Below are 26,587 nucleotides of genomic sequence, written 5' to 3'. Positions count from 1 at the left end.
GTGTCTTTCTTAGACAGAAGGGAGGACTCAGGCCCAGGGCAGTTTTTAGAGAAGCGCTCATTTCTGGGGACTGACTCTCACGCTGTCACAAAGTCCACACCCCAGGAAGTTAAAGGACTTGTCCTAAATTCCCTGGTTAGGCTGCTGTGGGACTAGGACTTGCTCATGAAGTTTTCAGGCTGGTTCTGAGGGTCGTCAGACCAGAGCTTTGCCTTGTGTACAGGCACCTGCTTGTGTCAGCCTTGGGACGTTCAGTGCGTAGTAAGAGTGATGTCCCCAAGGGAGAAAACCTTATGTAACAAAGTTGTTTTGACAACTCCCGGCTAATGGTAATCTGAGCGCTCTGGCTGGTTCAGTGAAAAGGGGCGTGGCCTCGAGGCCCCAATAGCCGGCCTGAGCAAACTTTAGAAGAAGCTGTGCTTTTCTGCTGGCTCCTGATTAGGCTAAAAGGTGGCAGAGGCAAGAACGGGGGTGGCCAGGAGCTGAGAGGCGGACTGCACAGTCCCTCAGAGCCGCACAGAGACTTGCAGGCCCTCCAGGGGTTGCTGTCCCTCCACGATGTGGTTCTGCGTTCTGGTCCTGGCTTCTCTCGCCACTTCCAAGGCGTGGGGTGAGTCCTTCCGAAACACAGACCGTGGGGGCACATTTGGAAATCCGTGTCTGGTGACTGCTAGGGCGCCAAAGCGGGGTCACACACAAGGCTTGCTGAGTTTCATAGGAAATTTATTTATGCATCTTTGAACGGATGGGCTGAGATCCTCCTAGCCTCATCCTACGTAGGACTGAGTTTGGCTGTATTTCTCTCTGTCACCTGTAGCGGCGGACCAGTCGGGGGAGGGCGTGCTGAGGAACAGAACGCTCAGATAAGAGGTGGACTGGAGCAGGCACGGGCAGGCTGCCCCAGGGCCTGGCGGATTGCTCAGGTGGAGAGCTGTGGGACGGCCCCGGAGTGCCGAGTCACCTCAAGTTCAACCTGGCTGGTTGTGGGTTTTGGTAGAGGGCCTAGGACCCGGACCGAACTTTCCAGCCTTTTGTTGTTGAAGGAAAAGGAGCAAAAGTTTCTTCTTCCAAAGCTACTTCCTGCTGGCGAGGGTCTTTGAAGCATTTAGGGGGAGGGGATGGATGGGAGTCAGCTGGTTGTCCATGTCGGTCCTCTGAGGACCCTGCTCGGGTCCGGCATGAAGTAGGGGACTGAAGCAGGGCTTGACGTAGCCTAATCTCTCTGGTGGATTGGTTTGTAAATGCCCTAAGGCGGTCCTGGAGAAAAGAAGAGGGGGAGGGTCCCCCCCTGGCGTGCAAGACAGGGTCCAAAAATTAAAGCGAGGAAGAGGAGGGTTACAGGACCTGTGGGGGGTAGCCGTGCATTCCAGTTGGTTTTGTCTAACCCCGGGTCCCAGGTGTTGGACTGATGTCAGCCTGTCGGGATGCGGTCCCTCGGGGAAGAGACCCGACCTCAGTGGTCTGGTGGAGGGAGGCCACGGCACACCCAGCTGCTCACATTCTCTGGTGTGTGAGGAGCTGCCACGGATGACCAGGTGTGGTCCGCATCAAGCACGGGTCGGTCTGGGATGTGGGGAAAAGAGAGGCGCTCTGAAATAAAGAATGTCCGAACACGGACGGGCGGTGTCTTGGTCAGGCAGAGGCCAGGACAGCGGCAGGACTCGGTTTGGTGCTTTTGGCCAGGGTGACATGTAGAGGCGACAGGAAAGGCTTGAGTTCGGGAAGGAGGGCGAGTCCGTGTCGCTTGGTGAGACAGCGAGTCAGAAAGGTTGTGGGGGGAAAGAAGCTGTGGTTGGCTGAGCGTTTTGCTGTCTTGGGTGAGGAGGGCGGCTGCTGCTGGAGCCCGCAGGCGGGTCGGCCATCCCTTCACAGGAATCTCAAGCTGGTTGAATCAGTAGGTCAGGACTTGCAGGTTTGGCCCTAGATCAGGGGTCGGGAAACTTTTTGGCTGAGAGAGCCACGGACGCCACATGTTTTAAAATGTAATTCCGTGAGAGCCATACAACGACCCGCGTACATTACGCATGATCCAATAAAAATTTGGTGTTGACCCGGAGGACAGCTGTGATTGGCTCCAGCCACCCGCATCCATGAACATGAGCGGTAGGAAATGAATGGATTGTAATGCATGAGAATGTTTTATACTTTTAACATTACTATTTTTTTTTTTTTTTATTAAAGATTTGTCTGCAAGCCAGATGCAGCCATCAAAAGAGCCACATCTGGCTCGCAAGCCATAGGTTCCCGACCCCTGCCTAGATCTTGTCCTCAGAGGCTGCAGCTATTCCCTGCCTTTCATCAGGAAGGGCTTGGTGAGATCGGGGAGAGAAAGGGCGGGAGCTGAGACTAGGGCTTGATGGAGTTTTTTAAGGGTGGAGAAATACTTAAGGTGGGATCTAGGGACCCGGATAAGGGGCCCTTAGTCGCCTGATAGAGGGGCTTAGGTAGGAGGCCAAAGCCGGGAAATCCAGATCCAAAACTAACCTGCAAGTCTGAGGAAAGACGGAAGTTCTCGTTTTTGAGGAGGAAATGAGGTTTATTTCTGGGTCAGTTGCTGCCGCTCTGTGTTGAGGAGTGATAGTGAGTCCTCAGTAAGTGAGTTGGGGAATTGAAATTTGGGCCTTTTTAGGGGAAACTGTAACCCTTTTTTCAGCTAGGAGGATGAGAAGGGCGATGGTGTGTTGTTGTGATAACTGACAAGCGGGCTGCAGAGAAAGAGCTCGTCTACATGTTGGAGAAGCACACCAGGGTTTAGACCTGAAGCAGAGAGGTCAGAGGCCGGGGCTTGGCCCAGGAAGTGGGGGCTGTCTCGGAAGCCCCGAGGGAGGACTGTCTAAGTGAGATGGCGAGACTAGTGAGATGAGATCGCTCCAGGTAAAAGCAAACAGGTTTAGAGAGTCTGGGTGTAGGGGGTGGTGAAGACAGCGTCCTGAAGATCCAGGACTGTGAAGTGGGCAGTACTGGGGGGGGGGGGGGTGAAGGATAAGATAGCGTAGGGATTGGGAACAACCAGGTGGACGGGGAGAACCACCTGACTAATAACCCTCAGGTCCCGAACTAGGTGATAGGAACCCTCTGGTTCTTTGGTAAAATGTGAGCGTGGTCTGGTGGGTTGGTAGGCTCCAGGAGGTATTGTATGAGCAATAAGGGGCTGTAGGCCCTTCCGGCTCTCTAGGGAGGAGGAGTCTCATGGCTGACACGGGTATGAAGGAGGGTCTTTTAATGGAATTTGTACTGGGAGATGGTGGCGGGCTACCGATGGTGGCGGGGTGGGTGTGTCCCTGACTAGCGGATAATCTGGGGAGGAGCTAATGAGAACTCTTCATGTTCCGGGGTCCTGAGGAGGAGGAGGAGAGAGAGAGGGGTCTGAATTGAAGAGCTGAGGTGTTAGTATAAGGGAGGCTCTGAATTTGGACCAACTATCTCATCCTAGGGTGGGGGCTGGACAGCTGGGAATAATGAGGGGAGAGTGGGTAAAGGGGTGGCTGCCTAGACAACAGAGGAGGTGGGGGTGATCAGTGGGATGGAGGGAAGACTGTGGGCCCCAGTAATCAAGGTGGAGGAAAGAGACAGTGGCCCCCAAAATTTAGAGAGTGCCAAATTAGTGGTCCCCATATTTGATAGGAAAAAAATGGCCTTAGCTGCGACCTGCAGAGTTATCTGAGGCTCTGCTGTTGGGATGGTGATGTGGAGGCCTGTGTCCAGGCAGGGCCCCTTTGGTCTTCTTCCCCCGGGGCACTGCTGCATCCAGGCCCCTGCTGGGGAGAGGCCGGGGCTGGGGAGGGGCAGCCCCTCACCGCACCGCCATGAGGGGCTCCTGGACAGTCTGACTCCCAATGGCCCGCACCACCCCCGAGAGGGCCGGGGGCCGGGGGCCTGGGATTGGGACCGGAGTGGCTCCAGTTGTCTCCTGTCTGCACTTAAAGCAAGCTTCTGGGGGAGGGTCGGAAAGTCCCCGCTGAGGTTTTGGGGGCCTTTAGGGTCTTTTTGTGGTTTTACTCTCTGGGAGACCACCTTGGCCTGGGTGTGTGCTCTGCTCTGTTCCTCTTCCCGATTATTGAAGTTAGAATTCTCCTCCTGATGTCCCTTTTTACCGAAGTATTTTCCAGCTTCTCTGTAATAAAAAAGGCCGAAGTTAGGTGAACTAAAATTTACCTCGCAATTAGTGTTTCAGTATTACGTGTTATTTCAAAATATCTAGACAGTCAATAATTACTGTCAAAACTCACTAATTTAGAAAGGGACAGCAGATGTAAGCAGATAGATCTGCTCAGATGGCTACGATATTTTTCTCTTTTTTTTTTTTTGCATTTTTCTGAAGCTGGAAACAGGGAGAGACAGTCAGACAGACTCCCGCATGCACCCGACCGGGATCCACCCGGCACGCCCACCAGGGGGCGATGCTCTGCCCACCAGGGGGCGATGCTCTGCCCCTCCGGGGCGTCGCTCTGTTGCGACCAGAGCCACTCTAGCGCCTGAGGCAGAAGCCACAGAGCCATCCCCAGCGCCCGGGCCATCTTTGCTCCAATGGAGCCTTGGCTGCTGGAGGGGAAGAGAGAGACAGAGAGGAAGGAGCGGCGGAGGGGTGGAGAAGCAAATGGGCGCTTCTCCTGTGTGCCCTGGCTGGGAATTGAACCCGGGTCCTCCGCACGCTAGGCCAACGCTCTACCGCTAAGCCAACCGGCCAGGGCAATTTTTTTCTCTTTTAAATAAGATTTACCTTCCAAAAACTTGCATTTAAAAAAATGATGGCATAGATAAGATGAGATGGGCTTTGAGGTCCTGTAAAACTTGACTCATGAAACAAGGACAGTTGTCTTTAATACCTCAAGGACTGGGTTGCCACCCAAATGTGGGCAAAGTACTTACGAATTCATTCACCCATGTTAGGAGTATTTCTATCTGGATATATTTTTCTTTCAGGCTGTGTAGCAATTACACAGAGATCTGCACAGCTTAGGGTCCTGCCCAAGAGCCATAAAGCCTTGGGTATACGGCCCAGGACTGGAAAAACAGGTCCCGCTTCAAGTTGATCAGTCAGCTAGAGTAGGGCCGCATGGACTTGGGTGGAACCGAGATTAAGCCACTTATTTTAAAACAAAGTTCAAGACACAAAGTTCAAACAAATGAATATCTGCAAACTAGGTCCTCCAGAAGGAGGGACTGAGACACACAGCTCTTAGAACTGAGCTCACACCAACCAGTAGTGCAAATGACCTTTACAGGGACAGATGACACAAAGCCTAGGCCGCAGAGAGAGCATTCCCAGCGTGCAAAGAACCGCAAGAATTGCAGACAGACAGAGGGATGGATGAGAGCTCTCAAACCAAAATGAACTACATACAAACAAGTCAACTACAGTACAGAGACAGGGGCATGACACGCCAATAAAACCTGTTAAGCCTAATAGCAGAGTTGCAAACTTGGCCCTTATGGGATTAAGGGTGAGGTTGGTGATTGACTATGATCCCCGGAAGAGGCTCTCGATGGGCAGGTATCCCCAATGAGAGCCAAGCCACCTGGAGAGAGAGGGGAGTTCCTTAGGTCAGATGTCCCCGAGCCTAAGGAGTCCCAAGCCCGGAGGAGGATGAGTCCTCCATCCCAGCACTGGGAGAGAGCAAATGGGAAGACATGGCAGAAGGGATCATAGGGTACTCACTGGAATTGATGACCGGTGTGGACAGAGAAATCAGCAACGGAGAAGAGATATTCCCATATCTGGCGTCCTCCTTGGCTGGCTTGGGAGGGTCACGAGGGAAGAAGCAGGTGTAGATTGGGCCCATGACCCTGAGCAGGATTTGGAGGTAAGCCTGAGGTGGTCAGACACCGGGGTGCTGCTCACATGGGACCCTACCAGGTTTCGGCACCAAATGTTAGGTCGCCAAGGGGGTGGGGACCACACAAAGCTTGATGAGTTTTATAGGAAATTTATTCATGCACCTGCACACAGATGGGCTGAGACCTTCGTGGCCTCATCCGAGATAGCACTGAGTTTGGCTGTATTTCTCTCCACAGGCAGGAAACCTCTATCACCTATGGCAGTTAAACAATGGGGGGGGGGTGCTAAGTGATGGGGGGTGACTAACGGGCAGGCTGCCCCAGGGCCGGGCGGAGGAGAGGTGTCAGTCAGGATTGCTCAGGTGGAGAGCTGTGGGACTGCCCCCATGTGCCGAGTCACCTCAAGTTCAACCTGGCTGGTTGAGGCTTTTGGTAGGGGGCCCTGGACCCAGACCGACCGAACAGTAACAAGGTGGGGGAGATGCCTACAGGGCCAAGGTGTGACCGGTGCATGACCGGCAAGTCCCCAAACAGTCCCCAAGCCCTCAGGAGACGCAGGGGTGATGAACACTGGAGACCACACTGCCCACTGCCTGCACTGGGACCACCCGCTAACCGCGTGCCCCATGGACTAGGACTTTTAGGAGCTCAGTTTACTTCCCCACTTGCTTATGAGTCCAGATATGGCCAAATCGTGGCGAGTGGCTTAGCACAATATTAATACTGCCTCAGAGGGCGTGTGTTCCAGACGCAGCTCCGCGCTTGGTAGCTGGGTGTCCTTGGGCAAGGCATTTGATTTTCGGTGCCTCCTTCTCCCCTCTCTAAAATGGGGGGGGGTGCAGCAGTATTGCCTCCCTCCTGAGGCTCTTGTGAGGATGAAATGGGTTGTTTGTTTTCTAAAGAGCACAATGTCCTGGATGAAGGAAGGGCCATGGAAGAGTCCATAAATAAAGGGGCGGTTTTGAGGTAGAGCATATTCATAGCGTATTCATGGGAAGGCCAACCGATCCAGAGCCACTGTCATTGAAAACACAGCTCGTTCCTCCCAGTTCCCAAGAGGAGAGAGGGGGCCACACCACCGTGGTGGCCACAAGGTGGAGCGCTGGGTGAGTCGGGAAGCAGAGGAAGAACAGAGGAATTGTGGGACAAGAGCCTTTATAGTGGTTGCAGGGTAAGCAGGTTTAAGATATGCAAATAGGCCATTTCAATGGCCTTTGTCAGGTACCTGTCCTTGGAGGGATTAGGGCAGGATGATAGTAGCTTGGGGTGTGAGAGCCAGAGAACAGTGTTTGTATGTGGAAGGGAGGGGTGAGCAGTCACAGATTCTGGCGGCCGGAAGGGCAGCTTCGTGACTGTCGCTAGGGATTGGTTAACTCGGGCGGGGGTGGTGGCGGGGAGCCAGTCCCTGCAGAGTCAGCAATACCTCAGTGTCAGTCAGTGCATCAGAGTGCAGAGAATAAAGGACACGGTTAACACAAGGGACCTTAGAACACATCCAGGCCATTTTATAGATGCAGAAACTGACACTCAGAGAGGGACAGGCGCTAAGATTGTGCTCTGGGACCTTGTGAACTGAACTGAAGGGGTCCGTTTGCCTGTGTGCGTCTAAGCCCAATGAAACTGAAACGGGTGTTTGTAGCCAGGAAGGTAAAGGTTTATCAAGGGGATGGCGCCATGCCCAGAGTCACAGGTCGCTCATGCTCCGAGACCTGGCTCCCCAATGGCTTCCAGGGCATGGGTTATATAAGGGGAAAAAATCATTAGTCATGGTGACTGAGAGAGTCAGGGTCATGGTCTCTCCTGATTGGTGAGCACTAGGGTAGGGGCCGTTGATCCTTGCATTTGGTCTTCACGTCAGCCATGGAGTGACTCTGCCCAATTTCACAAGGATTTGTTCTGTGGGATCATTCTGCTTTCCTGGGTCCGGAGCTGAAACACAACTAAGGCCAAGACATTATGTTTGGTTTGATTGAAGACTCTGTCTCATTAGTCCCAGGACCATGTCCCTAAGACTTCTGGATGCTGACCAAGAACCCCGTTGTCCTGAGGGATTAATGATTAAGCACGGGGAGAGGGAGGGAGGTGAGTCAGGGCACTGGGTGAGGCTAGGTTGAGTCAAAGGGGAAAAAAAGGCCAGATTAAAGAAAATAAGGTTTCTGCGTGGTTGTACTCTCTCTGGCTCCTGGATCCACAGGGCGGCGGCCATCAGTGCCCCGGCAGCCCAGGCCCCGTGTAGATCTTCCCTTCTTCCTGTGGTGTACACTCTGAGAGGCCTGGGACGGTGCTCAGGGCAGCGTTAGAAGGGAGCCAGGTTAGGAGTGGAATATTCCCCACCTGCTGGCTGTCCCCTGGCAGGACCGTCCCATTTCCCTCTTTAGAAAGTCCATCCTGGTCCTGTCTGATGGCTCAATGGATAGAGCGTCAACCCAGAGTATGGATGACCCAGGTTTGATTCCTGTTCAGGGCACACAGGAGAAGTGACCATCTGCTTCTCCCCTTCTGTCTTCCCTTTCTCTTCCTCTTCCGGTCCCACAGCCAATGGCTCCATTGGTTTAAGCATGGCTCCAGGTGCTGAGGATAGCTCCATCAGAGCACAGCAGCTTCAGGCTCTAAAAATAGCTCAGAACTCAAGCATCGGCCCCTGATGCAGTTGCCAGGTGGGTCCCGGATGGGGCGCATGCGGGAGTCTGCCTCATTATCTCCCCTCCTCTCACCTAAGAAAAAAGAAAAGTCCATCCTGGCTGCCTCCATTTCCTCGGTTTCCTCATCTGTAAAATGGGCATATTAATGTCCACCTAGCAAGGCTCGTGGGAAGATTCATTGAACCAGAATGCCCATCTGGGACATAGGAAGTGCTCCACACATAGACATTGCATTACCCTGTCTGGTAACTGCTGCTGCTACCATTATTGTGTAGGGCTCCCAACCCACCCACCCACCCTTTTCACCTTTCCCAGTTAGGGGGCCTGTGCACTTCATGTCTCTTGAAAGTTATTACTGACTTCACAGAGGCTAGGCTTTTATCAAGGCTGGTTTCTTCTCAGACTTGCCCCCCCCTCCCCGCTTTGAAGCACTTGGTGCTCACCGCCACCCCACCCCCAGCACGGTGCCTCCTCCCACTGCTCTGATGGCTCTTAGTCTCAGCTGCAGCTTTCCCGAGATGTCTCCTCCTCTCTCGCACACTGGCCTCCTCAGTGACGTCACATACATCCGTGGTTTGCACCATCCTCTTCAGGTAGATGATTCCGCCCTGCCCCCTCACCCGGCCCCCTCTGGTCTTAAAGGGCCCACTTCCGGTGGCATCTTCTCGCCCAGATGTTTCCTGACCTCCCCTTTGCACCTGTCTGAAACGGACCTTACTCAGCATCACAAGTCAACTCTTTGATCTTCCCCTTTCCCTTCCGTGTCCCACATCTGGTCAGGGACCAAGCGCGTCTTCGAAGTTCCTTATAGACATCACTGGATTTACTCATAGAAGGATCCTTCTCATTATAAAAAAGAATCTCTGTTCAATGCAGAAAACGTGGAAAGCCACCTGCAATGACTCCGCCCCTTGATACCTTGATGTGCACACTTCCCAGGAAGTCCGTCTCGCTGCTCGTTGTAATAATCAGCAACCGCAGCGAAGGAGGACCGCCTGAATGGCCCCGGGGTGGGGTTGTCTGTTCAGGGCACCGGACGCGGATGCTGTGCGGCACCTGCGTCTGCGTGCGGTGTCTCCAGTGCCACCGGTCGTCTTCTGAAAGACCAAATCTGGGTTCTTCTTCTTTGTTGTTCTGGCTCCACGCTTTGAAGGAGATGTTGGCTTTTTGACCGTATCTGAAGGGGAGCGATTGGGAGGATGAGAGGCTAGAAACCGTTTCTGAAGGAGCGTGCTTGAACCACCGGGCCTCCTGGGGATGGACGGAAGGAGTGTGAGGCTGGGCACGATCGGGTGTCTGGAAGCTCGGGGTGGTCCCTGGCAGGTGGAACCAGGCTTGATATAGAAGCGGCAGGGAGGTAAACTCAGCTCCGTGAGGAAGAACCGTCTGCTCCAGAGGATGGAACAGGCAGGAATCTGATGCCTGCCCCCTCTCAGCGACCCTGGTCAGCGCCACCTGAAGAAGCCCTTCAAGCTGACCCTGTGCTCTCCTGCCTCTAGAGCCGTTCACTGCTGCTCACTTACCCACTCAGCGGAGCCCAACCCCCTCGCTTGGCCTGCGACAGCCTCCCAGGCATGAACCGCTCCTATTCCGAGGTGGTTTTCCAGGCCCCATAGATCCCTCTGGCCCAACCGGTCATTCTGTCTTCCTCGGGCAGGTCTTGCGTTGTGGTGTCTCAGTTCGCCTTGGCACATTCTTGTCTCAGCTTTAAACCTCTGTACCCCCTGTTCCGTCTCCTCTTGTCCAGTCCTCCCCACTGAAAGTGCCAGCACCCAGGTCACCGCCTCCATGATGCCACCAGTCAGCGGGCCTTGCTCCCTCTTCTACCTCAGGACACCGGCCACGGTCCTCTTCCTTCCCAGCAGTGTGGTCAGGTGTGTACGTGGCTCATTCTCCCTCTGAGGTCCCGACGTCTGAGAAGAGGGGCCGCCTCCTGTTCACCCCGTCACCCGGCGCGCTGCTCAGCGCCGGACTCGGGTGGGTAAGGGTCTGCAGGGGCTCCTGAGAGCGGGCACTGGGGGTCTCGTGCACGCCCGGCAGCGCCCCTTGCGCTGATGTTTCCTTTGATGCTCTTCTACCTCCAGTCCCCCTTTGCTCCTGAGGAGAACCCTGTGAGTCAGAAAGGACAGTCCCCACCTCATCTCCTCTTCTTGCCTAAGAAGACACGGAGGCCTAAGAGTTGAGGGGGACTCATTCAGGGTCACAGGTGGCCAGACCCTCCTGAACTCGAGTTCAAACCTTTCCCCGCTGACGTGTCCTCGTTTTTCTCTCGACGTCCGCAGGGCACCCACCTCCGCCGCCTGTTGTGGACACCGTGCAGGGCAAAGTCCTGGGGAAGTATGTCAGCGTCGAAGGATTTGCACAGCCTGTGGCCCTTTTCCTGGGAGTCCCCTTTGCCAAGCCTCCCCTGGGAACCCTGAGGTTTGCCCCTCCACAGCCTGCAGCACCGTGGAGCTTCGTGAAGAACACCACCTCTTACCCTCCTATGTAAGCCTTGGCGTCTCCGTGGGGTGCTTGCCTCCAAGGCAGGCAGGAAGCTGCCGCGGCAAGCCTCTGAGCGGCTTATCCAGCGTTCTGAAACCCCTAAGATCCGACAGGCCCTTGAGAACATTCCAGAGCCCTTTGTTCAACAATATTTATTCAACAGATATTTATTGAGCACCTACTATGGGCCGGGCATGTTCTAGGTTCCTGGGCCCCATTAGTGAATGAGACATTTCAACCTTCATGGAGCTTTCGGTCTAACAGGGAGAGTTAGACAATACACAAGATGCAAATTAATAAGTAAATTATGTGGTATGTTAGAAAATGATAACATTTATATAGAAATTTGATTTTCTGAAAAAACAATTGAAATGTTGAGCAGGTGACGGGAATCAGAAGTAACGATTCTATTTATTGTCCTGTCTGGAACTTAGCCGTATTGGGGGAGTGGGTGGGCCAGGGGGCGTGTGGGTGGGAGTGCGGTGGGGTGTTGACCCTGCACATCTCACTTCCCAGGTGTGTCTAGCTACCTGGTCGCAAGCAGAGCAATGGTTGGTGTGCCCCAGAGACTTCCGTTCTCTCTCTCTCTTTTTTTTTACAGGGACAGAGAGAGAGAGTCAGAGAGAGGGATAGACAGGGACAGACAGCCAGGAACAAAGAGAGATGAGAAGCATCAATCATTAGTTTTTCGTTGCAACACCTTAGTTGTTCATTGATTGCTTTCTCATATGTGCCTTGACCGGGGGCCTTCAGCAGACCAAGTAACCCTTTGCTCAAGCCAGCGACCCTGGGTCCAAGCTGGTGAGCTTTTTGCTCAAACCAGATGAGCCCGCGCTCAAGCTGGTGACCTCGGGGTCTCGAACCTGGGTCCTCCTCATCCCAGTCCAACATTCTATCCACTGTGCCACCGCCTGGTCAGGCGAGAGCCTTCCGTTCTCTTCTCCTTTCCCTTCTCTCGTCTTATCTTCTCTTTCTCTTACCCCCTTCTTCCTCCCTCTCTCTTCCTTCTTCCCCATCCCTCTCTCTTTCCCTCCCTTCCTTTCTTCTTTCTTTTCAAAATAATATTCCGTTTTTATTTTCCAACTGCCAATGTAATGCCTGCTTATTACAGACAAGTTAGGTAGCACAGGTAAGTAAACGTAAGGAAATGAAAGTCAGATATGACTCCATCACCTAGAGAGAGCGGCTGGGCAGATTTTAAATAGTTTTTTCCCGTTTCTTTGTTTTTTTTTTTTTGTATTTTTCTGAAGCTGGAAATGGGGAGAGACAGTCAGACAGACTCCCGCATGTGCCCGACCGGGATCCACCGGGCACGCCCACCAGGGGCCATGCTCTGCCCACCAGGGGGCGATGCTCTGCCCCTCCGGGGCGTCGCTCCGCCACGACCAGAGCCACTCTAGCGCCTGGGGCAGAGGCCAAGGAGCCATCCCCAGCGCCCGGGCCATCTTTGCTCCAATGCAGCCTTGGCTGCGGGAGGGGAAGAGCGAGACAGAGAGGAAGGAGGGGGGGGGGGTAGAGAAGCAAATGGGCGCTTCTCCTGTGTGCCCTGGCTGGGAATTGAACCCGGGTCCCCCGCACGCCAGGCCGACGCTCTACCACTGAGCCAACTGGCCAGGGCTTTTCCCGTTTCTTATCTGTTGCATATTTTCTCCCTTAAAAATAGAAGCACAGTACACAGATTGTTTGGATGCCAGCGTTGCTCATTTATAAGTAGTTTGTCATGAACATCATTCTATGTCATTAAATGTCATAGCCTGACATTTAATAGCTGTGTTACATTGGGTGTTAGACCGTAGTTTATTTACCCTGTCTTTTTTTGGGGGGAGGGTCTTAAGTTGTTCTTGATGTTTTTGATAATATAAACAGCCTGTCCCTAAATCTTGACACACATTTATGAATACTTCTGGATAAGTTCTAATTGACGAGATTTCTGTGTCAAAGAGTATGCACCTTTTCTTAAATGTTCCTCTAGAAATGTTCCAGCCACACTATTTCCATTGACATATGAAAACCTTCCTTCACCAAGTCTACAGCAATGCTTAGGGTTACTAAGAAAATGGCGTTTGGCTATTAAATAGGCAAAATAATTATGGCTATTATTAACACCTTAACTTATTAATTACTCAATTCTGATTAACATGATCAATGTCATTAATAATAATAATTATATATGATTTTGCTATTTATTCTGCAACTGAATACTAGTGAGGACCTCTTTTTCCCTTTTTTTTTGACATTTGAATTTGAATTTCTTCTTTATAGGAATATTACATCTCTTGCTCTTGGTCGGTACTGGGTACATTGAGACACAGAGATGTTGTTCATAATGGCCTTGAAAATATAAGCACTGTGTAGTATGGCTCTTACTGGTTGTGTGACCTCAGGCAGGTTTTATAGCCCCTCTGTGCCTCTGTATTCTCATCTCTAAAATGGGGATAATAATAGAACTGGTGTCATGGGGCTGCTGTGAGGACGAAATGAATTAGGACCTAAGGAGTCCTCTGCACCAGGCACACTGGGAGGACTCGATGGATGTCACCAGTTGCCATCTGTGCTGGCTCCTCACAGTCTGTTACCAGGGCAAGCCAAGGCGCTTGCCTGGGATGGACGGGTTGATGATAGAATCCTAGCATGTCAGCGCAGCGAGGTCCTTCCAGAAAGCACGCCCCTCACTTAGACCTGGCAGACTGGGGCCCGGAGCACCCAAGGTCACCCAGCAAATCAGTTCTCCTGACATTGCCCTACAAATATTTCACCCCTGACCTGTCACGGGCCCCAAATGTCTGCTGCCATTTGAGTGACTTCTGATGGTTAATGGGAGTCTCCTGTGGACTAGACCACCTGGTTTACCTGGTGGAGGAACATGATCACCCTGCACCCACCATGGGAGCCCCGCCGAGAACAGGGCTGCTCCCCGGGCACGCGGACTGTCATCTCCCAGGAGGGGCAGCGGCCAGGCAGCGTCCTGTCCTTGACCCAGAGCACCAGAAGGCTCCAGGACGGGGAGCAGAGCCAGGCCTTCTCACTGTGTGTGGTCCCGGGAGATTTTAGTGAACCCTCCCCCCCAGCCCGATAGCTTCCTGTCCACTCCAGCGCCTTCCCTGTGGTAAGAACCTCTGCCCAGGCCTCGAGCTCTTGGTCCAAGACCAGCCTGAGCACAGCAAACGGCTCTGTCTTAGCTCTGGTTGAACCTCAGGACTTGTCCCTTCTCCCTGCCCCTCCCAGGTGCTCCCAGGACACGGTGACAGCCCAGGCGATCTCAGAGATATTTTTCAACAATTGGGACCCCGTTCCTCTCACATTTTCTGAGGACTGCCTGTACCTGAACATTTACACTCCCGCTGACTTGACGAAGAAGAGCAGGCTGCCAGTAAGTGGCGCGTCCCGGCATCGGAGAGAACCTTCTGGAGTCGACCAGGGAGGAGGAAGGCAGCGTGGGGTGGAGTGTCACCATCATGGCTTTCTCAGGGGTCCAGGGCTTCCCTTACCCAGCACAGCCGGGCCGCGTGACCGCAGGAGCACAAGTTGTCCATACCTTGACCCAGCCTCCGCTCCGGGGTGATGGATCGCAGTCCCTCTGCCTGGTGGTGGACAGAGGCCAGAGGTTTAGGGGGAACAGGTGCTCTGGGAAACCACAGGCAGGAGAACCTCTATTAGGGACACAGGCTCTGGGACTACAGGCTCTGGGTTTTTGGGGGGGTTTTTTTGTATTTTTTTTTCTGAAGCTGGAAACGGGAGAGACAGTCAGACAGACTCCCGCATGCGCCCGACCGGGATCCACCTGGCACGCCCACCAGGGGCGACGCTCTGCCCACCAGGGGGCGATGCTCTGCCCCTCCGGGGCATCGCTCTGCCGCAACCAGAGCCACTCTAGCGCCTGGGGCAGAGGCCAAGGAGCCATCCCCAGCGCCCGGGCCATCTTTGCTCCAATGGAGCCTTGGCTGCGGGTGGGGAAGAGAGAGACAGAGAGGAAGGGGGGGGGTGTGGAGAAGCAAATGGGCGCTTCTCCTGTGTGCCCTGGCCGGGAATCAAACCCTGGTCCCCCGCACGCCAGGCTGACGCTCTACCGCTGAGCCAACCGGCCAGGGCCTAGGCTCTGGGTTTTAATCCTGGCTCCACCTTGGTTAAGTGCCTCAGTCTTCCTGTCTCTGAAATGGGCCAACAGTAGTCTACCACATGGAGGGTTTATTTTAAAGTGCTTAGAACAATATTTGGCCCATCGTTCTTGTTAAGAGGTTTTAATTTTTTTCATTAACAAAATAATCATGGAATTGTTATTTTAGCCACTCTCACTTCCCTGCAAAGTGAGCTCTTTAAATGCGAGAGCCATTCATTACAACTTCTTGCATCCACGCTCATCCTTAATTCTTATTGATGAAATTCTCTAAGTTTTAAGATCATGTTAGCCAAATGATTGAAGACTTCTTGGAGGAGGTGGCTTTTAGACTGGGCTTTGGAGGATGGTGGGGTTTGGGGATGCAGAGGAGGGAGAGGAAAGGATGTTAAGAAGTCCTGCTGGGGGCACGTATGCTTCTTGAGATAACCATTCAGGCGCACGAGAGACTAATTAACCACCCAGGAGGTGACCAGGCTGCCACAGAAGGGCTGCCACAGGCAGAGTGTACCGAGCTGGGCGTGGGGTCCAGGCATGAGGACGACAGGTGGGTTTGGGAGAGGGTGACAGCCTCAGCCCGGGCTGTTTCCATGACGGTGTTCTCGGCCTGCTCGAAGTTTCCTGGGCGCTGATGAACTTCGGAGAATGGCGTCCTTGAGACATGGTCAGGAAGTGGGTGACCAAACCAGACAGCGTCTTGGAGTCCTTCCCACGTGCGCTTCCTGTAACCAGCGTGGCTCTCTCCTTCCTGTCCAGGTGATGGTGTGGATCCACGGAGGTGGCCTGGTGTTAGGCGGAGCATCGATCTATAACGGGATGGTCCTCTCTGCCCATGAAAATGTGGTGGTGGTGACCATTCAGTACCGCCTGGGCCTCTGGGGATTCTTCAGGTAAGAGATTGGGCTCTCCTCACTGCACATGGGCCCCCCGAAGAGGGGGTGCTAGCACCCCGCTCTGGTCATGTCAGCCGCTAAGGAGATCTGCGCCAAGTTCTCCAGTAAGACATCCAGATCCCTTCAGAACTGCACTCCTCGACCGCCTCACTCCCCAGCCACACTGCTCCACTGGCCTCTGAGCTTTTGCCTGTGTCATTCCCTCTGCCTGGAATGCCTCTTCTAGCTGACGCACTCCTATTCATCCTGTAAGGCCCAACTCAAACATTACCTTCTCTGAAACACTCACCTCCGTTTTCCCTGTGCTGCCACAGTGCATGGCACACCTCGGAAATGACAGCCAGCGGCACGGCAGTTAGAGCAGCAGTTGAAACCTCTTACGTCTCGTCTCGTGGGGAAGTAAGGAAGGGCAGGCTGAGGGCGGGAGCCCCTGGATGCTTACGGCTGACGGGACGTGTGGCTGGAGCTGCGAGGCCTTCAGAGCGTCTGACTGCAGTGGACAGCCCTCCCTGGGGGGGTGTCGGGGTCACTCACCCCGTTTCCTTCTGCATTTGGCATATGCTGAGTCAAGGCTAGAGCCTCCTCCACCGAGTCTCTGTGGAGACAGGAACCAGGTTTCCTTAGGACACAGTGACCAGTAGAGTTTAGAAGTGCGCCGGCCCCAGGACTTCTGACCCTGAGATGGCGGATGGGCGGGCTGGAGGTGGTGTGGGGGTCTCCCTGGAAAGACCCGCTGGGCTGGAGGAGGGTTATCCCGGGCGAGTGGAGTCCCAGGATGCCTCGGCTGCACTGAGACGCCGCCTGTCTCTCACCTCTGGCCCCCTTCCCTGCTCCCTGTGACGTTAAAGCTGCCCCATCTGCTCTTCACGCTTTCTCATCTTCCGGTCTCACCTCTGCCCACACCAGTCACACTTCTGCTCTGACCAAGCCCCTGGGCTGTCCTGGGCGAGGTCACTAGTGACACCCCAGCTCGTGCCCCAACCTGGGCAGCAGCCACACGTGGTCCCTCACACTTCTGCTCTGACCAAGCCCCTGGGCTGTCCTGGGCGAGGTCACTAGTGACACCACAGCTCGTGCCCCAACCTGGGCAGCAGCCACACGTGGTCCCTCACACCTTTGAAGTGCTTCCTTCTCTTGGCTCCTGGCCACCTCCAACCTCAGGGACTGTTCCTCCTCAGGACTCTCTCTGTGTCCCTGCTGGTTCCCTGAGTGACCTCAGGGGGCCTTTTCACACTTCCTATTTTTAGCCCCACCTTATCCTTTGAAACTCAAATGCACAAAATTAACTATTTCCTGCCACCTCCACCCCGCATCTAAAGAGCACCTCACACGTCACATGGAGACTGAACCCTTGACTCTTGCCCCAGCAGCACTCATTTCCCACAGCGCCCCCTGCTGGGCCACTGGCAGGTCCATCCTTCCCTTGCTCAGCATAAGAGCCTTGGGGTCATGCTGGATTCACATGGGCAAATCCTCTTGGCTCTACCTTTAATACGCGTTCAGAATCCACCTACTTCTCACCACCTTCCTTGCACCCACCCTACTCAGAGCCTTCTGACACGTGTCTCTCGCCTCGGTTGTTGTGATAACCAGTTACTTTTATACCATGTCCGATCCAGACAGTAGCCAGAGTGATCATTTAAGACAAACAGAATCATGTCATTCCCAGCTTCTCACATTACTTATAATGGCACCGAAGTGCTGACAGAAACCTACAGGGCACTCTCTAGCTGCATGTTCTATCCTCACACTTTCATTCACTGGACCCCAGGGCCTTTGCACTTGCTGTTTCTGTTGCCTGGAATTCCCTTCTTTGGGTATTTGCAAGGCTCTTGTGCTCATTCATTCAGACCTCTACTCAAGTGCTGCAGCCTCAAAGAGGCTTCCCCTGGCATGTGATCTGAAATAAGACCCCCACCCCACACCCTTTCCCGTACCCTGTTTTATTTTGCCTGAAAGCACCTTCACTACCTGGTGCTAAATTCTAAGCGTATCTGTGTATTTGTTTTTGACCTACTGTGTGAGCTCTGTGTAGTTAGAGATTTTGCCTAGTTTGTACTCAGATGTGCTTCTGGCTCTGAGAACAGTGGTTGACCCATGACAAATGCTCAGTAAGTAGACGCCAGATGAATGAATGTTGAGCCCTAAACAGAACCGTGCTATAGGAATGGAAGGCTGGTGAGAGGCTCCCGTCGGGGCTGGGGAAGCTCCGCTCGTTCCGGAAGGCTCACCCAGGGCCCCAGCCCCTCCTGTGGTCCCGGAAACCCTGCCATGATGACTGCCCCACCCTCACACCTCTCTCTCACTCACAGCACAGGGGATGAACACAGCCGTGGGAACTGGGGTCACTTAGACCAGGTGGCTGCCCTGCGCTGGGTCCAGGAGAACATTGCCAACTTTGGAGGCAACCCAGGCTCCGTGACCATCTTTGGAGAGTCAGCAGGAAGTGCAAGTGTCTCTGTCCTTGTAAGTGTTCCTGGCCCCAATGTGGCCGCCTCTGGGACCCCTCTGAGACCAGCGGGTCTAGCCATGGTCACCTTTCCTAGCAAGACCTGGATTCGAGGCTGGCCCTCCTCTGCACAGAATCAGATGATGGAGAGCTGATGACCAAACTCTCCTTGGCCCCCAGGAAGCGCAGGGCTCAGCTAGCCTCCTGGCGCCGTAATGACCTGCAGCATTCTTCCTCGGCTAACTTGGATGAGTTCTCTCTCTCTCTCCTTCCTAATCATTTTCACCTGAGGACTCACCTCACTTCCCTTGGGGAGTAGGGGTGGGCATAAATGACGAAGAAGAGGAGGCAACCCTGAGAGCTGGGCAGAGTGTCACTGTTTAGGTTAAAGTCAGGTCGACATGTCAAGAGGACATGAGCACTAAGAATAAGTCAGGGAAGGCAGCCATCTCTGCAAATGAGGGAGAGAGCTGGGTGGGGAGAGCAGGCGAGCGGGAGGAGGGGAGCGGCAAGGTGGGATGGGGGTGTGGGCGGGACAAGGGCCATGGGACACAGACACACCTGGGAGCCTGGTGTCGGGCTGGAGCCAGGGGAGACTTGGAGGGCAGCAAAGATGGAGAGCCAGATTAGGAGGTGCTGGGAGCTGGCGAGAACCCCGCCCACTGCCTCATGGTATTAGCTAAGTGCTCAGTGGAAACTTTTTATATATTGTAAAGTGGGGGAAAATGAAAAGTGCCAGTAAACCCAAACAAGAAAAAAGGGTCACCCGCAATCTCATTACCCAGGGACTAGTCACCATGGGCATTCTGACACTTACTTTTCTAGTCCTTTTATCGATGATTCACCTTATCATTCATTTACCTATCTATTTATTTAGCCAATCTGTTTATGATTCTATTAAACAAAAGCCTTCCTTAACATTTACTACATAAATATTTTCCTAACCATTAAGTACTCTTCCATAATTTTAGTTTTTACTAAACATTCTATGGTAAGAATTGGAAATAGCTTATACACCTGCTGTCATCGTTCAAAACCTCGAGTAATTTCCAGTTTTTCCCACTATAATTAGTACGAGCACTCCTAAAAATCATCATGCCTCCGTGATCATTTTTCTTAGGGTAACGGGAATGGAGACTTAGAACTGTATCTTTAAGAGGTTTCTTAGGAATTGCTAGACTGTCTTTCAAATACTTCTGATTGTTATAATCAGCGCTTGCCGCACACTTCCTGTTCCGTTCCTTACTCTGTGTACTCAGCTTTCACCAGCGAGGTTTTCTTGGGGGGCGGGGGTGAACCTTAGGGTCAGCCTGGGGGACAGGCCATGCAAGGACCTGTCCTGTCCACAGAGCCCACTGTTTCCAGGGGAATGGGCCAGGGCAGAGCCAGGAAAACTCTTGATGAAGACCCCCTCCCCATGAGCCTAAACTCTCTTCCTCTCCACTCCCCTCCCAGATGCTATCTCCCCTGGCCAAGGATCTCTTCCACCGGGCCATCTCTGAGAGTGGCGTGGTCCTCACTAGTGCCCTGTTCACGGAAGACGTTAAGCCCATGGTTCAGGTAGGTTTCATACGGGACAGCACTTACAGCCTTTGCTCTGCTGTCCTGGAGTTCTCAGGGGCCCCCACAGCCATAGGATCCAGCGGACATGCTCAAAGAACCTCGGAGGAATGGCTGAGCCGAAGAGCGAGGATGTGTCTCGCCTTCCTCCCCAACTTACTGCTGAGCACACTAAGCAAGTGACCCGGGCAGGGCTGGGACTCGAGCTCACGACTCTGGACTGCCAACACGGTCCGTGTCCACTGACCACACTCCCCGCAGTGTGCCCAGGGGGTGCCGGGCCAGAGCGTGGGGAGTCGACCGCCTTTGTGTCTCCTCTCCCTGAGGGCCCGAGTTCTGGTGCCCCTCCCCTGGCAGCATATGGACCTGCACTGGTTCCTTCCCGGGGCCTTGTGACTGGGCTGGGTTCTGGTAGAATTTACCTTTTGATTCATTTGTTCACTCAACAAATAGTTTTGATGTAGACAGATATCCAACAACCTCAGAAAACTTCCATTCTAATGGAGGAGATAGGTTAATGATTACATAATCACACAATTATAAAATATCAACGGTGACAAGAGCAATGAGGAGAGGTCCTTCATGTCATAACAGAATTCGCAAGGAGCACTTAGTCCAGTGTGTAGGGGCAGTTTTATCAGGAAAGACTTCCTGAAGAAAGGGATCAATAGACTGAGGTCATAAGGATGAGCAGTAATTTACTTGGTGAGGAAGGAATGTTCTAGGAAGCCGGAACAACATGTGCAAATGCCCTGTGGTTGGAGAAAGTGAGAGAGAGTGAGGAAGGCTGATGTGGCCAGAGCAGAAAGAGCACAGGGAAGCTGGAGTGAGCTGAGGATGGGGACCCTGGCAGGGGCCATGCTGCATAGGACCCTGGTGGGGACTGTGTCTTTATTTGGAGACTGTTAGGGATCTGAGGAAGGGAGAGCAACCAGGTGGGGTGGGGAGTGGGGCTCTGCTGATGGATGTCCCCTGCAGTTGGGGATGGGGAGCTTTGAGGTTGGCTATGAGACTGGTTTTGCAGAGCGGTGGGGGCAGCAGCCAGACTTAAAGGGGCTAGCAAGTAGGAGAGGAGGCAATGAAGACACCAAGAATTTTGAGAGTGTTTATCGGAACCCTTTGGTTGTAAACAACAGAAGTCCACTTGACCAGGCTGAAGTCAAGAAAGGGGGACTTTATTTAAAGGAAACGGGTGACAGCGATGGGGCTGGATTTCACTATTGAACAGGAACTAAAAATTGGTAAAATGGAGGAAACTTAAGATTTTTATTCTTGCTCTTGCACACCCTCCCCCCATGTATTTCTCATTCTTCTCTCTCCATGTCTCTCCGTATGGAGCACTGGTTCTGTGTCAGACTCTCGTAGGCTCTGGGGAGCCCGTGCGTCCTCTCCGCGGCCGGCCCCTCCGCTGTGGAGCCCTCTCCTCACTTTTCAGCTCCTCCTCTGACCCCACTTTGCAATTCTTGCGAGAGGCAAAATGCCAGTGAGAGGCTGTGCCCAGTTTGGAAACCAGCCAGTGTGGTTCTGGGTGCCCCTCTCTAGACGTTCGGCTTTGAGATCATTGTGCCCATTTTGAGAGAGACAAGGTCACTGAGACAGGTCATGTAGTGGGCGTGATGGAGCCTCAGGGCCCACACGTGCTGGTCTGGGGGACTTGCTGCCTCTCCCGCTGCCTTGAGAAGTTGAGGTTGGGGTAGAACCTCTCCTATTGATTGACAGAAGGTATAAATAAGGCCCCTGAGTCCTGCTGCCACCTGTGATCTCTGCAGAAAGTTGCTGCCCTCTCTGGGTGTAAGGCCACCACCTCGGCTGTCCTTGTGCACTGCCTGCGCCAGAAGTCAGAGGCAGAGCTCATCGAGATGTCTCAGAAGATGGTAAGTGCACCCATTCTCGGGGCCACACGGGTCCTCCTGCCCCCCGCCCTATGAACTTGACCCCAGATGTCATCACTGGGACAGTGTCTCACCTCTCAGGAGTAATGTCACCTCTCCAGCTGAATGGGGGGTTGCTTTTTCTTTTTCATTATGAAATATCTCAACTATTAGCAAAGTCAAAAACTACCATCATGGTCGATAGTGGAATCAACCCCCCGCCTTTGTCAAAATTTACTATTTTGTCATCCTTGTTTTCAGAGATAGCTTAAAGAAAGAAACGTTATCTAGTTCCAGAGGTGACTACCATCTTGAATTTGGGGGATGGGGATGTTAAAGAACAAACATTTGCAGAAGGGTTATCAAATTTATCTTTGTTAATTTAGAAATGATCAATTATAACTCAGTGGTGGCCCATTTTTTTTCAGATGTTCTGAGACCCTGCCTCAGTTGTGATCTTAGGATTACCATGTATCCACCCATCCATTCATCATCATATTATCTATTGATCGACAAATACATTCAATTCTTCAATATCCTTTTATCATTCTAATGTTAATCTATCCATAACCTTCATTCATCTATTATCAATCATTCATGCATCATCTCGCCTCTATATATCTTCACTCCATCATTTATCCCTCTAAAATCAATGATCCATCCATCACATATTATGCTCCTTACCACCCATCTATTCATTTAGACATCCAGTACACGTATGCTCCATGTATTAACCAAAGTCATCCATTTATCTAACTATTCAACCATCCATCCATTCCACCCATCCATCCATCTATCCATCCCATCCATCCATCCATCTATCCATCTATCCATCTATCCATCCCATCCATTCCATCCATCTATCCATTCTACCCATCCACCCATCTATCCATCCCATCCATTCCATCCATCCATCCATCCATCCATCCATCCATCTATCCATCCATCCATCCATTCCACCCATCCATCCATCTATCCATCCCATCTATCCATCCATCCACCCATCCACCCATCCACCTATCCAGCCATCCACCCATTCCATCTATTCATCTATCCATCCATCCATCCATCCATTATCCATCCATCCATCCATTCCACCCATCCATCCATCTATCCATCCCATCCATCCATCCACCCATCCATCCATCCATCCATCCATCCATCCATCCATCCATTCATTCCATCTATCCATCCATCCACCCATCCACCCATCCATCCATCTATCCATCCCATCTATCCATCCATCCACCCATCCAGCCATCCACCCATTCCATCTATTCATCCAGCCATCCATCCACCCACCCACCAGTGTGGTGAGAGTACAGAGAAGAGGCTCATTCATTATAGTCAGCAGGGATGCCTAACAGAGAAGGTAACATTTGAGGATTGATGGATAGCTATGACATGGGTCATCACAGGGAAGTTACAATAGGACAGAGAATAGAGCATCTAGGGCCAATGGGAACTATTTCCTTTTTGTGTGGGAAGGGTATGAAAGTGATCCCAAAAGTAACCTGAGTTCCTCGACCAGCTGTCTGGACCCTGGGCCCCAGAGGCAGGCCTCCACTCTGAACCCCACTCTCCATGGGTTGAGTCCAGGGCGGTCTTAGGGCTCGGATCCCGTTCCTCAGGCTTACATCAGGTGACCAGTGTATTCAAAGATGGACAACAGCTATTCTCTGATACACTTATCTCATGAGGCACAAGAGGACCCAGCTTACAAGGCTGTCAGGGGAGACCTGGTGACTTTGGGAAAATCTAGAAAACCTACAGCCCGTGTTACCCTTCTGAGATTTTCTGACATCATGTGGAAATCTTTCCATGTTTATCCACCCTCCCCAACACACACGTGTGCACGCACACACACACGCATCATGCACACCTGGCTGATAGAGCTGCAACCCATAACGGAAGGACTGTACTGGTTAGTTTCTGCCTGCCGGTCAGACCTGTTAGCTGCTGTGTAGTGTTCCAGTCAGTGACTCAACACAAAGAGAGGCAGGGGGTGGGGTGACTGTCAGCGAGGTTGAATGAGTCAGGCCTTTCTGCTGCAAGATGAGAAAACTCTTTGCAAAGTATCTTGAGCAGAAAGAGGGACGTGCTGTTAGAGAATCTTCAGGTAACTGACACATTCAGGAGTAGGTGGCTTCAGGCATGGGTGATCCAGGTGCACGTCTTACTGAGAGCCTGTCCCTACCCCTCAGGTTTTCACCTCGCAGTGCTGGTTCGACCCTCAGCCAGGTGTCCCCCTGGGGAGGTGAAAGACAACAGCAGCACTCTGAACATACATCTTATCTGCTTAGCCACCCCCTTTCCCAGTGATTCTAGCGGTAGTTTTGCAGCAAGCTGTTAGCCTGACATGAGCGCCATGCGCATTCAGGAACTAGTCTCTGTGCTTTGGAAGACGGGGTACCCCAGGTCTCATGGAGTGAGATTGGGGATGAGGAGGGGTCCCCCAAAAGAAAATTAGGATGCTGTTGCCCCGGGGGATACAAGAAGGGGAAATGTACAGAGGGTGGGGCGGGCACGAACAGCAGACATCTTCTCCAGGACCCCCACCCCCAGCCCCCGCCCAGCCTGTGCCCCTGCCCAGGGTTGGCAGTGCCCCGCCCACTTCCTCCTGGCCCAGCCAGGGTGGCACCAGTGGGGAGAATCTGATACTGTTGGCATGCAGCTGACCATGATCGCCTTTTCTCCAGGGAGACCCCTCACCCACATCCCCTGCCTTTGTTTTCACAGAATTTTTTCATCCTGGATTTCCATGGAGACCCCAGAGAGGTAAGGACATTTGGTTTCTTGATTACAGGTTTTATATTTTGACTCCTTCAAGTTCCTGTTAAAGGTGAATAAAATAACGCTCCCTGTGGACCCGTAGAAACTGCTGACACCCAGGGCGGGCTGGGACTTGCCTGGGTAGCACAGCCAGGGGGACCAGATGTAGGACTGGAACGTGCTGGAACCCGGTCCTGTGGCTCCCGATCCAGTGCTCCTAGTCATCCACTCCATCATCAAACTCTTTGGGGCCCATCCTACACCCCTTCTTTTTTTTTTACAGGAACAGAGAGAGAGTCAGATAGAGGGATAGATAGGGGCAGACAGACAGGAATGGAGAGAGATGAGAAAGCATCAATCATCAGTTTTTCATTGCAACACTGTAGTTTTTCATTGATTGCTTTCTCATATGTGCCATGACCGCGGGCCTTCAGCAGACTGAGTAACCCCTCGCTCGAGCCAATGACCTTGGGTCCAAGCTGGTGAGCTTTTTTGCTCAAACCAGATGAGCCCATGCTCAAGTTGGCTATCTTGGGGTCTCGAACCTGGGTCCTTCCGCATCCCAGTCCAACGCTCTATCCACTGCACCACCACCTGGTCAGGCAACCCCTTCTTGTTTTCACTTCCTGCTCCCAAAAGTGCTCCGGTGGGAGGAGGCTGGACTACAAACTCCCACCCCGGGCAGGTGGACGTAACTGGGTAGGGGTTCCTCAGAAGCCTTCACTGAGGAGCCCAGCTCTCCCACGAGGCCGCAGGGTCGATGAGCCACACGAGGCAGGCTCAGCAGAGAGGGAGCCCGGAACCTCAGTCCTGGGGACAGCACAGCGCCCTCCCCTTCTCCGTCCAGCCTCGCCTCCTCCCTCCTCCCAGGTTCCGAGGGCATTGCCTCTCCAAGGTCTCAGAGACGAGGAGACTGAGGCACACACAGGTGACATTGCTTTCCCAAGCTACGTAAAGGGCAGAGCCCGGTTCAGATCCCGATCTGTGACCAGAGGCACACAGGAACCGAACCCTGCACTTCCTCTGGGAGCGGCAACGCCGCGCTCACTAACTCAGCATCCGCAGTGACTTTACAGAAAGTCACCACCAGCAGTCATGAGAAGGGACTGGAGAGAGAAAGAGAGAAAAAGATACATGTAGCTATACGTGCCCTTCAAATTGAAAAAATACATAAAATATAAATATTAACATAATATTTTTATATATTTCAAGCTGAGGGAGGCTGCCCCCATCACCGGCTTACGGCTCATCCTCTGGGGACTAGTTCTGCCCTCTGGGGTCACAGACTCAGCCCCTTTGTTAGGACCCTGAGCTCTGTGGCGGCGGCTGGCAGGCACACGGGTGTGTGCGGCTGGCCTTGTGCTCAGACGGGCTGCGAGGGGGCCGTGGGTGTGACCGGTAGAGGGCCCGCTCACTGTTCCGTCCTCCTGCCCAGAGCCAGCCCTTCCTGCCCGCCGTGCTTGATGGAGTGCTCCTGCCGAAGTCACCCACGGAGCTGCTGGCGGAAAAGCAACTCAACCCCGTTCCCTACATCGTCGGAATCAACAAGCAGGAGTTTGGCTGGCTCCTACCAATGGTGAGCGTGTGCAGACCTCCTGGGCTCCCCGGGCGCCCATCCCATCCACCTCCCGTCTCCCGTCTCCTCTCGGGCTCTCCTCCTTCTCCAGACCCCCAGCTGGGTCCAGGGCAGCTGTCCCCTTCGCAGGAGTTGACGTTTCCATGGAAACATTCTCTGGGACAGCCCGACTGACACCGGCTGGTGAAACCCTGGGGAGCCCTTCTCCCAAACTCTCTGTCTCCAATCCAAGAAAGAACCCTGAATTGTAGGTGGTGGGAGGGCCTGTAGAGAGAGAATTATTGTGCGGATGGGAAAACCAGGGCCTGGGAAGGGCGAGGAGCTCGGGAGTCCGTGGAGTGAGACCAGGGCTCGGCAGCCTCGCCCCACCCCGCCCCGTCCCTCAGGCTCCATGCGTCGGTTTCTCAGTGGTTTCTCCTTACGTTCCCACGCATGCTCTTAGTCATTT

General features: G+C 53.1%; 1 protein-coding gene across 1 annotated transcript in view; it reads left to right on the top strand.

The window, feature by feature from the left end:
- Positions 1–423: 423 nt before the first annotated feature.
- The window catches only part of CES1 (carboxylesterase 1), a 33,035-nt gene continuing 6,871 nt past the window's right edge, over positions 424–26,587 (top strand). The window contains exons 1-9 of the mRNA XM_066350255.1: positions 424–610; positions 10,703–10,907; positions 14,130–14,274; positions 15,775–15,908; positions 18,224–18,377; positions 19,816–19,920; positions 21,690–21,794; positions 24,531–24,569; positions 25,999–26,139. Coding sequence (XP_066206352.1) covers positions 559–610; positions 10,703–10,907; positions 14,130–14,274; positions 15,775–15,908; positions 18,224–18,377; positions 19,816–19,920; positions 21,690–21,794; positions 24,531–24,569; positions 25,999–26,139 — 1,080 coding nt within the window. The 5' untranslated portion in view covers positions 424–558. The remainder of the gene's footprint in view (positions 611–10,702; positions 10,908–14,129; positions 14,275–15,774; positions 15,909–18,223; positions 18,378–19,815; positions 19,921–21,689; positions 21,795–24,530; positions 24,570–25,998; positions 26,140–26,587) is intronic.

The sequence above is a fragment of the Saccopteryx leptura genome, chromosome 9 (assembly GCF_036850995.1).
Source record: "Saccopteryx leptura isolate mSacLep1 chromosome 9, mSacLep1_pri_phased_curated, whole genome shotgun sequence".
NCBI lineage: Eukaryota > Metazoa > Chordata > Mammalia > Chiroptera > Emballonuridae > Saccopteryx > Saccopteryx leptura.
Note: the sequence above shows the minus strand (reverse complement) of the source record. Positions and strands in the feature narration are given on the sequence as shown.